We start from the raw sequence: 15,140 nt of genomic DNA on the forward strand, positions 1-15,140 counted from the left end.
TGTAACAACAAATCTGTCTAGCCAACTCTATATGTTTCAGTCTGCTGACAGCCATGTAATGCTTGTTGTGCATAACATGTTCAAGTTGCTGACTAGAGTCAGTTGCGAAACTGACCGTTGTAGTGGTTGTGTAACTAGATTGTGCTTTTCTCATCGTAATCTCCTATTAGTTCAGTTTTACTTGGATGAAAATAATTCCTGTGCTATCTGTACACCTGCAGTGCACTTAACTAACAGGTAAGATGTTTGGAACCTATTGTTCTTGCAGTTATCTGGTTTATTTACAAAAAATATTGGTCTCTACTTTCTGCTGACGATTCATCTATTAGTGTCGCCTAAGTGTTAAAGAACAACAGGTATTCTGTTGCCTCTCAATTGTGTTCTTCGTCATGTCGTTTTTGAGAGTGAATTCATTCACTGAGCTACGTCACCTGCGGGAAGAATTACTTATGGTTCCATTCCTCAAACAAATCCCCAGCTTGTTGCATTGTATTGCATGTCACGAGCGTACTGGGGTTGAAACTTAGGCACGTCTTGTTTTCGTGTTTGCATTGCAGCGTAAGTGTGATATGTACTGGCCAAAGGAAGGTACTGAGACCTATGGCATAATCCAAGTGAAGCTGGTCCAGGAGGTTGTCATGGCAACATACACCGTCCGAACCTTTGCGATCAAGAACATCAAAGTGAAGAAGGTGAGCGCACACATTTTCTCCTACCTCTGTACTCCCACTATCAGATTAAACACGCAGCCTTATCCTCTTCTGCTAGGCATGCCTGTTCTTAATTGTCACAACTGAGTTGAAAATGTAGGAGTTGTGGCATGAACTGAGCAAACGCACCTTGCTTGGCATGTGCTAAAAGGTTAGGAGCAATGCAGTCCTCACTGCAGCAAAAGTGCTTCTTGGCGTTGATGCTGTCTTTACTACGGGGTACCTCGCATCTGTCACACTCGGAAGCCCAACAGCAGTGACACGAAAGATCTCTTATGTGAGCTCCCACAAACGTGAAATGATTCTTTGAGGTATGCAGAAGAGAGCAGTGTAACGTTTGCCGAGGCTTACAAAGCCACAGTGGAAGGACGCCGTTTCCTCCAACGCTAGCACACTTGACCGACTGACCGACTTCCAACCTTTGCAGAAGCAGGCGTCTGAGCGGACGGTGTACCAGTATCACTACACCAACTGGCCAGACCATGGGGTACCAGACCATCCTCTGCCAGTCCTCAGCTTTGTGGCCAAGTCTTCTGCTGCCAACCCTCCCACTGCAGGACCCATGATCGTGCACTGCAGTGCTGGTGTAGGAAGGACGGGCACCTACATCGTTCTGGATGCCATGCTCAAGCAGATGCGGCATCGGCAGAGCGTCAACGTCTACGGCTTCCTGCGGCACATCCGCCAGCAGCGAAACTACCTCGTCCAGACCGAGGAGCAGTACGTGTTCATCCACGACGCTCTGCTCGAGGCCATCGAGAGTGGAGACACGGAGGTGAGGGACTGGTGCTCGCAGCAGGCGTCTTGGTCGGCCAGTTGAGTCCTTCGAGTGTTCAGCTTAGGAGTCGCTAGAGGGCACGGAAGCTCTGTTTGCCCAGCCAGGACTGTATGGAACCTCCACCCTTCCAGAAGGGTTGGAAATCTAGGCTGATAGGTGCGTTAACTGGTCAGTTGTTGAAATAAGCAGGAGACGTTTGAGAGTATTGACTCAAAAACAGCAAGGAAGAAGTGAAACAAGGTTTGTTACAAGCACAGGAAACGTAAGAGTATAGAGATAAAGGCTTTAAATGAAAATAACATAAAGTTGAGATAGGCAGAATGCTAGACTGCAATAGACTAAGTAAAATCTAATTGGCTCAAGCATGCTTGGTGATTTGTCACTCCCCTATTTCAAAGGCGATGCCATTGGAAATCATCATCATCATCTTAGTATGTCGCAGTTAGTGTTAGCAGCTTAACTTGTAAAGGTATTTCAAGGGTTAAGATGCACCAGAAAAGTACAACCTTGCAGCATGGGCTGTCACGCCTTCAGAATGCATGTTCATAGCATAATCATCATCACCACCACCACCTTTGAGAGCTGCTGTTTAAACTATTGCAGGATTGATGTGTACACCGAACATCAATATGGTGGTGCCGCCTTTCCATCCACACACCACGTGGTTTCATGTTTTGCCATATTGGTGATATATGGCACTGCCATTGTGGTGTAGCAAAATTGTCATTTTTTTCCAGCTGGCATTGCAGTAGACGATGCGTCCTTCTGATTTATTATCGGTGAAGCTTGTGAGTAATGCACCCTAATATGATATTAAAGTGCATATGTTACAAGGTGCCACCTCTGTACAAAAGCCAGCGTTTTAGGCAGAAGAGTTAGGCATAACTGACATCTCTATTTACACGTGTGTGCAGAAAAGATTGTTTTGTGTGACTTTGTATAATATGGTGATATATAATATAATTATTCGCAGTTATGTTAACCAACTAGTCTGCTGTCAGCTTTTTTTTTTTTTTCTCTCGCAACATTCAGAGTGGTGCTTGTTATAGTGTTTACTCCACAGTTACCTGTTGCTGATCGTGGCTAAACACTTACTTAAATTTCCTTGAGGTCTATGTCTTACGATAAACATTGATGATGTGGAACTGATTGCCTTGCACAGCTAATGGAGTTGTGCTTCTGTCCCTTCCCACGCACAGGCTGGGGTCTCACAGCTGTCTCGCTACGTGCAGAGCTTGCAGACAGCTCAGGTTGGAAACACAGGGAGCGGGGACAATATTGACAAGTCCTGGTCACTCCTAGAGAAGCAGTTCAAGGTACGTACCAGCTGCAAGCTCTGGCAGCGGCCAAGAAGTTGGATTTTACATCCACATTAGAGGCCAACTGCGCCGAAATTTCACAGTTTGGCTAAGAAATGTTATAGAGGAGTATTAGTATATACTGTCGAAGCAATCTTGTAGATGTACGGGGCTGATAATTGTCTAATTTACTTATTAGCAGCGTTTAAATACTAGGACCTTAGCGGACAATGCGTGCGCCTGCTATGTAAGTCCCAGCGCGCCACCTCTGACATTTAGCATGCGGTATTCTCGGGGGTCATGCAAAGAAACTAAAGCACTGCATGGGCTCAGGCTGGCCTGAAACCCTGGGCCACGCCAGGTAGAGTGTTTTTGACAGGCCCGGGTTGGGCGCAAGGTTTATGCCCTCAGGTCTGGGCCGGGCTCAAATTATTTAGTGTGCTCTGACGCTTGCCGGTGTCTATTCTAGGATTGAGAGGATTTGGGCCTTTCAGTGCAAGAGAGTAAGCTGAAAATGTCTGGTCATTACTCCTTAAAGATTGATATCTCTGGTAATCCAGAAGCGCAGTTTGCCTTTACAGCATAAGCATTTTTTTTATTGTTCCTTTGCTTTATGTAGTTGAGTTTCGTTAATTTGATCCACTGGGACCATCAGCATCGGCTCAGTTATCCAGTGGGTCAAATTAAACAGGAGGCAGAAAAAACACCAAAACACGCTGCTTATTCGTTTGGCAGTACTTGCTCAGGTTCTAACACATCCCCGAATAAACAGGAACCCACTTTTATGGGTTCGAAGCATAAAGCTAATGTAGTAGAAGTCAAAGACGCACTTCATTTTTAGCAAGGTAAACATTGCATCCTACTGATTTCGGCATTAAGAAAAAGACTAAGCCAGTCACCTTACCTTCACAGAATAATAGTTTATTTATACCTACAGTCTATCATCATAAGTCTCAGGAGGTACATAGTACTTTATAAGTTGTCTATGAAGAACCACAACATGCCCTCTGTACGGTTCATAGCGCATTTGACGTTATGCATTTATCAAACGGTTCCGCAACAATCGCAAATGGGGTGGTGGCTCACACCTAGACTAACCACTTCGCTAGCTTATACTGCGCCACACACTATTCTCCAGAACATCAAGAACATGTGACAAAACTTGTTGCTGCTACCCTTACATGTAAAATAACCTATCATTTGAATGCACTGTCGTATTCAGACCGAGAGCAGCACGTCTTTGTCGTCATGCCATACGGCTCTATGCTATGCGAGAACTCATTCTGTCGGCATCTATGGTCAGGACCTTGTAATGGCAGTGGCGATGACGTTAGCCAGGCTGGCTTTGATGGTAGGTTGTTGCAAAAGTAGTTTTACTTTCATATCGAACTGCAGCGCCCAAGCCATTTTTCGGACGAATTTTTATGGGAAGAAAGACATGCGTTAGAAGTAGGTAAATACTGTAATAATTCATTGTCAGCTGTCCATCTCACTTTAAAGTTGTCTTTGGAAAAGCCAAAAACACGTGTTTTTAATGTGAGGTGACGTGTGTTCACGCACTCACTGTACCCTAAGCGCTGCCAAGGCGGATGCTGCCACTATTGGAGTCACCACTGCGGCGACTATTGGGGTCGGGCACTTGTGCGATGACCAGCCAAGTTCTAATTATCTGGCCAAGCTAATTTCAGGATTGAAGTAACAAAAGTTTGGTCCCCTAGAAATGTACGGTTGCCGGCCCCGGGGCCTGCTGTCGGGATAAGATTAACACAAGTCTACTGCAATAGATTTTCTCGTTTTACTTGTGAGCATTTGTACACAGTTTGACATGGCCGTTTCTGTTGTTCATGTGTGCAGCTGGTGACGGTATTCAAGGCGAAAGATTTCAATGTGGTGTCAGCTGTGAAGCCCTGTAACAAGGCCAAGAACCGGTCACTCAACTTGATTCCCATCGAGTCACACCGGGTGCACATCACCCCAAAGCCGGGCACGGATGGCTCGGACTACATCAACGCCACTTTCCTACAAGTACGCCCGCGTCCCTGTCACCTTTCTCTGGGTTCCAGTAACGCTTTCTTGTTCTTGTGAAGCCTTGCCTCGTGCAAACACTAAAATTCGCAGTTGTGTAAGACGTAAGCGCACGTGAAATTATCAAGGCAAGGAATGTCGAGAAACTATTGCATAGCTTGGGAACGTGCAAGTTGTCTGGTATTTCTGTGAACCAGCATAGTTCTTTTTTTTCTCTTGTCCTAACGAACTTCTATGAAGACATTGACGTTTTCTATCATATAGTGTAAATGAAAAAAGCCATAAACTTTCGTGCTCCACTCCGTAGATGCAGTGACGCTTGTGCTTTTGTTTTTGCAGTAGCACAAATTTAGTTGCAGCCACCAGAAAATTGGAATTTGTGGTATTGAATTGCACAACCACACGATCACCTCAGGGTTACTGATCCAGCTGCAGTTTTTGTTGATTGAACCTTGACCAGGACATGAGGGCTAAGTAGTCGCTGATTTGCATGGTCAAGCAATTGTATATTTTTCACTGCCTCCTGTGCTTGCCGGAGTTAGTCTAAGATTTGTCTGTTTCTTTTTTTTTTTTTTCGCTATTGTGGAAATTGCAGGGTTACAACAGGTTGCGGGAGTACATAGTAACGCAGCATCCACTAATGACGACCATGGCCGACTTCTGGCAGATGGTCTGGGACCACAACTCGCAGACGGTCGTGGTCCTCTCGGTCGTCGACGAAAAGGTGAGTGACCCTGTGCATCGTATGCAAACTATCATTGTTCAGATTAAGTACAGCAAAAGATAAGGAACGATGCTTTTCTGTTAATCATGTCCTGCGGCAACATCACCTTTCTCATACAATTCTCTTCCACTTCTGTTATTGCCGCTATGCCTTGTGCTACCTTCTGTGCGCATCATCTGCCTTAGTGGTTCGGTGGCCATGGCATTCTCCTGCTAAACAGTGAGGTTAACATTCCACCACCTGCCACAGTTTAATAAAATGCAGAAATGCTGGCATATTTAGATTTTTGTGTGCGTTTTAAGAAGTTCAGATGGTCAAAATTCATCCAGAACCCTCGAGGATGGCGACTCATTTCCTGGGTGTTGTTTTTGTATGTTGAACACTACCATTCAATTAGTCAGTGTGACACGTCCAATTAAATAACAGCCAGAATATCATCAGCCTATCTGGTTCTCTTATCCAGGCTGCTTTCTCTCCTTCTATATGTTGAAAACACTGCAGGCTCTTTGAACAAAAATGACTGGAAGGACTCACAATAACAAGTTAGGGTCTCTTTTTCACAAGGTACCATTGATAAACTCAAGGTGCAGAAACCACACACCTTGATGTGAAGCCTCTGTGTTTACTGCATTGTGATATTGTAGTACCATCCAGCATGCATTTGGCAAATAACTTTTGTTGCCTCTGAGATTTTAGTGAACACTTTAGCGCCCTTTCCACTTTTTTGTGTGTGTATGTTTAGACATGCGACATGTAAGAAGCTTCATATAAAATAACATAAACCACTGCAAACACCATGTAAAACTTACTATCGCATGTAAACTTTTTCACGATTACAGATCTCGGAGGCACATATGACACTCTGTGGGCTTCAGACAAAAGTCTTCACAAATAAGCGCAAATGCTATGTTTCACATGTGATGTGCCTGAATGTCGTCTGACAGACCTCATACTGAGCTTGCCATGATCTGCCCCCCCACTGGGCTTCTTCTTTTTAACAAGAGTAACATCGTGCTGACAGCAGAACCAACAGAGCATTGCATGTCCTTTCGTCCAAATCCAAGAATTCAGTATGTCAGTGCTGCCACATGTGATCAGTTACTGGAATGATCTCCCTGACAGCACTACTAACATCCGTGATCTACCAACATCCGTGATCATGTTGCCTCAGAAATGTAATATTAACCACCGATCATGCTGTTTAGCGATTGCTAATACTGAGATAATTGCATATCTTTTTAACTATTGCATAATAACTTTTTCTTGTACAATGACAATTTGTATAGTAAGTAAAAAAAGTGTTCTACTTATTGCATTTAGCCTTTTTAGAATGACAGTTTCTTTGTTTTTGTTTGCTTGCCATTTATGTGCTCTGCATTTTTGCAATATCAACGTACCGTCCTCCCTTCACACAACACTCCAAGCAGGAGCCCACGAGAAATGTGTAGTGAAATAAATCAATTGCTGCGTCATTCTCTCCCTTTCGATACGTCAGGAGTACCCGCAGTTCTGGCCCGACACAGACGAGGAGCAGGACTATGGGAGCTTTAAGGTGAAGCCCACGAGCGACGAGACGGCCACGACGGCGTCGACGGACACGGTGCCGGCCGACGAGAAGCCGAGCGGGGGCCCAGGCTTGGTGAGCCGGGACTTCATCTTGCAGTCGACGCAAGACGACTACGAGCTGTCCTGCCGTGTGATCCAGTGCCCGGGCTGGCCCCAGGCTTGCACCCCCATGGCCACCCTGTTTGATCTGATTCGCACGGTGGCCGCACGACATGCCGAGGACCTCAACGGCCCCGTCGTCATCGTAGACAAGTGCGTGTACATTGCTGTGTTCTTGCCTTTTTTGAAAAGCTTGCGTCCTCCACGAAGGCCAAACATCTTCTATCTTTTGGTACTGAAGGGACTGGAAAGGCCAACTGCTGCTCAGGTTTAAAACGAAGCACATTAGCAGGGATGTTGGAACATACGAAAGAATAAGAAATTGTATACTGCCCTATTCATGAACAAAGAACATGGTAGCACGAAAAAAACGGGAACAAAGGAAAGGTACGTACACAAGACAGGCCTTTCTCGATCCTTGTTTTTTCGTGCTGCCCTGTTATGTGTTCAAGAATGGGGCCAGCAAGCCCAAACAAGAGCTTTACTGCTCTTTTCAATTCAGTCCTCAGATCGAATTGTCACTGTTCATAAATATGAATATTTTTCAGATAGATTTCAAATATTTTAAATCGCTAACTGTGTCCAATGAAGCATAAAATTGGAGTAAGAAGTGCAACAGATTTCATCTCCGAAGATGACACAAAACATGAAAAGTTGCATAGTGGAGTACGCCACTTTGCCCAGGAAGCCAGACTGCTCCGGCTTAACCACCACCATTTGCGCTCACCATTGAGTCCTGAGTAGGCAGATAAACTGCTTATTTGCTCTTAATGCTCCATTTGTGCTTTTAGTAAACAGTGCTCCATAATGTGCAATGTAATGACAAAAACTTGCTAATATTGTGAATATAATGGCATGTAAAGATTGTTTAATCTAATGATGAAAACACCAGCTCTTTATTTGAGAACTATTGCAAAATTACTTGATTCGGTTTTGCTTCTGGCACCATTCTATTCTTATTCTATTCCATCTTGAGCATTACTATTTGCGCACCCTTAACATTAGCCACTATAACTCCACCATTATTTAAATGTCCGGCAAAAAATGTCAACGTATTAACAGATTAGCAAAAATAAGATGTGATTGGAGGCAGGACTTCTCTTTCTTGATTTTTCACATGCCCGAATAGTCACTGTAATGACAGCTCCATTGCTTCTTGGAGTTAGCAATCTCTGACTTAGCTGCGATCCTTTGCCTGTACGTGAAGTCCACCAAAGTTCATATTGAACAGATCCCGAAGTTCCCTGGCACGCACGCAAAAAAGTAACATAAAAGGCAGAAAGGACAGCGCTTTTGTTACAGCGCTTTTATGTTACCTTTTGTCTGTGTGACGGTGCGCTTTAACCAACTTTAACCGACTATCCCGACTTTTCATCTTATCCCATCAAAGCTGCTTGTGTGATCTTTTCATCTTTTTTTTTTCATTTTCAAAAAACAGTGGATCCCTCATAATTCAACTACTATAACCAATTCAATTCTTTTTCTAATTCAGTCTGCTGGTTGTCCCCTGTCAATGGGGATGTATCTCTTTGGACAGAACCCTCGGTTATTTTAATACCATAAGTGCTGCAGTCAGATGGTTCCACATTGGCTGTGTAAGCTGGAAAGAAAAACTGCTATTTAAATCTGTAGTGGCCAGTATGCTGCGGGCTTGCCAACAACAACCACGAAAAGTGTTCGGGGGCCGCTGACATGCGAACTGCCCTTGAGCGTCGCAGACGTGCAACTTACTACCAGCCGCTGGTTTAACAGTAAACGGCAGTTGCCCTGAACTTACCAATCCATAAGCCTGAGTCCCTTCCCAGATTGTGGAGTGTAGCCCTTTTTGTGATGCCATACTAAGTGGTGTTATTTACTGATTTTATATATACGGCAGACTTCGTGCAGGCCCAAGTAGTGTGGTTAAAAGAAAAAAAGACATTTAAACACACTAGGAGAGAAAATGTGCCATTCTATAACGTGATAAATCAATGCGATAGAGGATTCCAATCTTTATTGATAGGTGTTCACTCAAACACCTCTGTACGTGCAAAATATATTGTGCCACGGGGTAGAGTTGTTGGTGTCAGGCGTGTTCAAATGTTTAGTGCTTAAGATATAGTGAAAGTTCAATAATTATTGCCTGTTGGTGAGGAAAGTCAAGGCAATACATATAAAGGGGACAACTGTATGCCGGCTCTTATCATCAGGATGTGGTTGGGGAATTGAATGGAGAAAATTTTGAATGAATGAATTGGATGCCTTTCCTCTTCATTCTTTCAAGTGTTACGAATAAATGACCGAATGAATGAATGAATGAATGAATGAATGAATGAATGAATGAATGAATGAATGAATGAATTGGTGCATTCATCGCTGTCTCTTTTCTGGCTGTGCGTGCAGGTGTGGAGGTACGGAGGCAGCCACCTTTTGCTGCCTCTCATCGCTCTACAAGCAGCTTGAGAGCGAAAAATGCGTGGATGTGTACCTGTACGCAAAGCTGTATCACATGAGGAGGCCTGGAATATGGAAATCTCAGGTACGCAGTCCCAAGAAGCCCTTCCTTGTCACACTCCCGACATTGCCCAAAGGAAACCAGCCGCATGGGAAAACGATTGCTTTGTTGAACGCTTACTTTGTTGAACCCATGACCAGCATGCGGGTCATGGGTTCAATTTCTGGGAACCCTGCAGCCGCCGCATTTCTGTGGGAACGCAATGTTTAAAAATACTGATGCACTTCGATTTAGGTCCTTGTTAGAGAACCCCAGCTGGTCGAAATTAATCCGGAGCTTTCCACTGTGGTGGCCCTCATAATCCTTTTGTTGCTTCGAGACGTTAAAGAGGCACTAAAGCGAGAAACTAATTTCAGTTTCTGTATTGATAAATCGCACTTCTACAATGCCAAGAAATCCACCGTCATAGGGAGAAAAAGCTTGGTATACCTCTTCCCCCCCCCCTCGAGACAAAAATTAAAGTAAAAAGATAATTGCAGATCCTCCACATGCTGTGGCAATCGGTGCAAGCAAAGCATTAATTGGTGTTTGTGAAGAACGATTGACCTTGTTTATCGACCATTTGCAAGCGTGGAGCATGCGACCAAGTTGGACACATTTTCACAGGATGCATTTTCACGCCTGGTGCAACATAAAATGTGAGGTACATGAAGTTGTGTAAGCTATGCTTATACAATGCCACTGTTATTGTGAAAGAGAGCCTTGGTAAGGGAAAAGAAAATAAAGCCACAAAAGTGAAAGACGAGTGGCGAACGCCGCCTTGAAGTATCCTTGCTAGCTCACTGTGACGTGGTGGATTTGGACAAAGTCCGCTTGGGCCTAATAAAATTTTTATCGAAAGAGATGTAGTACGTCACATTCTAAAAGAGCCAAAGGCTGAACTTAGCTACTTTTGAAAACTTTGACTAAGCCACAGCGGGCCTGATATGAAAGAAAGACTACTTTGGAATCTGCGATGTCACGCTGATGTACCAGCTCCGGAGTTTTGGCACGGAATTAATAAAAATTGAACATTGATCTTGCTTTTCCCTTCTAATGACCGTTATGACTTGCACATCGGGTAAAAGACAGAAAGGCACATCGTTGACAAGCATTCAGTGCTTGTCTCCATTGTGTCTTACCGTTCCTTGTGTATCATATTCTCAGATCATCACTTTTGGATACACCTTATCTTTCGTGTGACTTGCGGCGGCTTTCTTGGCACAGTGCTAGGATCACTGTCGCCCGTCAACGCATCCGGTGCTACGAAACCGATGGGTAGTATCTTCGAAAGGTGATCGTCCGAGAATATGGCCCAAGTTTCTCAACACATTGCTGCATGCCTGTGGCCTGTTCAGTCTGTATTTCGACTGTTTTCATGCTGTCGCTACAGATACGCAAAAGTACCGTCAATGCAGGCGCCCGACTGTTGATCCTCTGGCAACATAACCAAAGTCGACTGAGTTGCGATAGCCGTGCGATTGTGGGTTTCTTGCAGCTGTCATAGTCGCGCCGCTTTCTTCGCGAAATCGCTGCACTCAGCGGTGCTTGCATCAGGGTTCGAATTGGCACCTCCTGAAACTGCTTGAAGAAGTTGCCCGGGATCATGTCACTGTTTAATGCACAAACTAATAACGGAGGAAACACTGAGCTCGCACGACAAACACCAAATGCAGCTTATGCATCCCTTCCTCGTTTAGCTGCTTGGCCTGCCTTTTCCTGCAATTTGGGTGCGTTCGGCGACTGCTGTATTGTCTAGGCTTTGCTAGTTTCAGTTTCAAGGAAGAGCCAGCGACATATTAAAACTGAGGTATAGCTATTTTATTTCTCATTTCTTTGGGCAGATTGGCATGTGGTCATGCAGGTGAAGTCCTAATATCGAGCAGCACGCCGTACGGTGTCCGAAATTTTAAAAATTTTCCGCCATGACCATGGCGTGTCAAAAGCACATGTTGGTGGTGGCCAGAAGTGCCCACGGTCCGTTTAGTGCTGACGATCTTCTTTTACATTGCTTACGTCAAAGACGGCACATTTAATATTTTCTTGTATTTATACACCAAAGTCACAACGTATTACACAGGAACAATGACATGTCAAAGAGGATTCTAATAAGATGTCTATGAACCTTTCGACCAGGCTTTAGCAACGTCATACCCGGGAAAACATACAAAAGAGGACCATATCAGCGGGGTTCTGCAACTGTTTTCGTCTTTGCAGTCTTTGTATTCTGTGCTCTCCACTCTTGCAGTAATCCTTTGGGGCTGCATTGTGTTCAACTTAATAAATAAATAAAATTGTATATTTTTTTTCGTTTCTCTTCTTCACCCAGGACGACTTCCTATTCCTGTACCGAGCAGTCGAAAGCCTGCTGGCTGTGAGTAATAGCCCGGCGGCGGCGGCGCCAATCCTCGCCAACGCCACGAACGGCCAGCTCACCAGCAACGGGCATGCGGTCAAGATTGAGGAAGTCGCCGGGAAGATAGAGAGCCCCGACTGAAAGAAGGCCGAGCACAGTCACTTCTTCCCCTGTCCAGCTGTTCGCCGCGATGGCGTGCGCTCACCTTTGCTTCTTCTGGTCATCCCGAGCTTGGCACCGAATGAGATTTTTTTTTGTTCCCACGCCTCGTTTTTGTGCCGGTTGCATCGCTTCGTTTCCGTTCTCGAGGTAAAAGAGAGGACAACCGAGGAACTTTGGAAGGCAGAGAGATCAGCTGTGACCAAACGCAGAGAGCGTCGGTGCATTCTGCCTCATGACGTGCACATTCTGGTAATGTTCGAAATGCGCGCGCACATGTGTTTTTCGGATGTTCGTCCTCCATTGCCCCGCAAGTGTGAGCAGTCTGAAAGCTCCCATTTTCACGGCGAAACGTTGCATGTATCGGAAGATGAGAGAGCAAAAAAGAAAGAGTGTTGCTGGAAGAATGCCATGCTCATCTGGCAGTCTTAACGACGGAGCTATCGTGCTAGGTGCAGAGCATGTCTGCATCCTTAGTTTGAAAACGGACGATTTTGTCTGATTCAGGGCAGCTGGTGAAATTCACATAGGTTGGAAACAGACTCTCTATAAATGTTAGGTCTGAAAACGAAAAATTGTAGCAGGTAATGCAACGTTGTAGTGGTTGATCACTACTTTTACTGTGACTTGAACTTCAGATTCAATTTGGAAAGTTACGTTGGCAAAGCCTGACACTTGTTTGGGGTGCCTTGCTATGTATAATGCCCCTGATTGAGCAATACCACGAAAACCCCGGAGCAGCCGGGATTCTGAACCAGAGCAGCATCGTTCGGTGGGCTCATTTTTCTATGCCGCGGTGTCTTTTCAAACCTTCAGAAAGGACGGCCAGTTCTGTAAATGGTGTAAGATAGTTGACATTAAGTTGTACATTATTGCGCGTCATGTTTCACTTCACATCGCCGACCGATTGTGTAGATTTTTTTCTTTTTACCTTTTTTTTTTCTCGATTTGTGTTTGTTCAGTCAGCTGTCTGCTAAAAGCAATGTTCTTACTGTTTTCATGCTTAGTAGTGGCCAACTGCTTTTGGATGAAGTGTGTTTGTTTTTTCTCATCGTGGGTGAATGAGCCCACGAGGGAGAAAAGCGATGCGTTTGGGGAATGGGTGCTGAACGCACACAAGGCTGTCACTGCCAGATGTACATCGCAACACCTGTAGCCTAGAGGGAACGCATCCCTCCCAGCTGTCGTGATAGTTTGAAGTCAACAAGCACAAAAGGGCTTGGCTCTCTGCAGGTTCAGTAGATGAACCCTGTCTTCAGCACTGCCGTTTTATCGTTTTTTGTTGTTGTTGTTATTTTTTTTTTCTGCTGGGCTTTGCGTTTAGGTTTCATACCTTTACTCACTTTATTTATTTTCCGCGCCGCTACATTAAGAGATTTTGTTTATCGTAAGGAAGGAAACCTAGTTATTATTGGTGTTTAACGAAAGACGGACAGTTCCGAGTGACTGCCAAGGCCTTTTTTGGGGCAAGACAGGAGTTGTGTTTTGAGTTCCACGCCTCTGATGATGACACAGCGCAGACGAACGATGCGGTCGGAAATTACGACGACGACGGCGACAACGGCAAAAACAACAGAGACAGCGCGATCAAAACAAGAGACAGCCAATGATGAAAGGCGCGGGGATGGAAGAGACAAGACAGGAGTATGCAGCGTGCGAGCATGCGCGAAGGGGCCCCGCACACAACGGAGACGTGCCAAGTTGCGCAACACACGCGCGCGTTCAGTTGCAAGCCTCGACAGAACATGAATAAACGGCCTTGACGTCGATAACAACCGCCCCCGCCCCATTGCCCCCAGCTCCCAACGAGAAACGACGCCCCCCGATCCAGCAGCAACAACTTCTAGTCTGATATCATCTATGTGCTGTCAATGTTCTGCATATTTTTATTATTATTTTTTCCTTTCCTTCACTTCTGCTCACATTCAGGCTTTTCAAGATTTCATGCACCAAGCGAACGAGCGTAGGTGTGCATTTTTGTTGATGTCCATGGTCTTCGACTCTTCACGCTTGTTGTTGTGTTTCGTATTATGTCGCAGGTTTCCCACTGTCGTCGTTTCACCTTACCCCATCACTAACAGGCATAGTTTTTCTTACCTACTACTGGTTTCAGACCAGATGAAGCCATGGAAAGAAAAAAACGAAATACTCGACAGCATAGCTGTTTCATCTTTCTAAAGGGCACGCACTTCTTTTGTATCTATTCCTTTCTGAGCAGGCATTTACTTTCCTCATCAGCCCTTTGTCAGCGTACTGTGTCTATACAAAACATTTTCCTCCTAGCCCCATTCCTCAACGTCTTCAGCATGCTCTTTTTTTTTTCTTTTTTTACAAGTCGGCTCTTAAAAAAAAACGCTTTCTCAGCAGGCTAGCATCAGAGAGTGCTGCCTGACAAGACGCCGCAACACCTTGGCATTGCTGTCGAAGCCCAGGGTAGCGTCTAAACATTGTTGCAGTGTTATCGGCAGTGCTTACCCAGTGCCGACAGTGTTGCTAGAGTGTTTAGTGTTTCCCGGGTAATGGTTGTGTGTTGTTTTTCTTTGTGATGCGCTGTTGCTTCCCAAAGACGGACACACGCCTAAATAAGTAACCAGTATGCCCAAGGTGTTGTTGTTCAATATATACACGCATATAAACTTTGTTGGTAGCACATAAATATAATTCCCTCCTCGGAAAGAGAAGACCCAGGGCGAGAGCTTCGAGTTTGTTGACGTAGTGTTCAGATATATATACATAACATATAATCTTCTAAAACCCATCGCATAACTTGGAGTTCCGTAGTTTTTTAAGAAGTGTGGCTTCGATGATTTCACACTGTCGTGGGAGATCTGGCCGCCATTTTAATATTGAACGGCCCTGGTAGCCATTTCCGACCTCGGGACATAATATACTGCCTTGCTTGAAAGTTTGTTCGTTAATGGACTCCAAAGAAAGCTTTGTTATACATAACTA

General features: G+C 44.8%; 1 protein-coding gene across 5 annotated transcripts in view; it reads left to right on the plus strand.

Moving 5' to 3' along the window:
* Positions 1-14,517, plus strand: part of LOC135896502 (putative receptor-type tyrosine-protein phosphatase mosPTP-1) — a 251,298-nt gene extending 236,781 nt beyond the window's left edge. For all 5 annotated transcript variants that reach the window (XM_065424921.1, XM_065424920.1, XM_065424922.1 and 2 more), the window contains 8 exons: positions 558-692; positions 1,138-1,485; positions 2,688-2,804; positions 4,641-4,811; positions 5,407-5,535; positions 7,031-7,353; positions 9,583-9,718; positions 12,003-14,517. In XM_065424921.1, the coding sequence (XP_065280993.1) occupies positions 558-692; positions 1,138-1,485; positions 2,688-2,804; positions 4,641-4,811; positions 5,407-5,535; positions 7,031-7,353; positions 9,583-9,718; positions 12,003-12,170 (1,527 nt within the window). In that variant the 3' untranslated portion in view covers positions 12,171-14,517. The remainder of the gene's footprint in view (positions 1-557; positions 693-1,137; positions 1,486-2,687; positions 2,805-4,640; positions 4,812-5,406; positions 5,536-7,030; positions 7,354-9,582; positions 9,719-12,002) is intronic.
* Positions 14,518-15,140: the final 623 nt, after the last annotated feature.

This window comes from Dermacentor albipictus, chromosome 6 (genome assembly GCF_038994185.2).
Source record: "Dermacentor albipictus isolate Rhodes 1998 colony chromosome 6, USDA_Dalb.pri_finalv2, whole genome shotgun sequence".
Classification (NCBI taxonomy): domain Eukaryota; kingdom Metazoa; phylum Arthropoda; class Arachnida; order Ixodida; family Ixodidae; genus Dermacentor; species Dermacentor albipictus.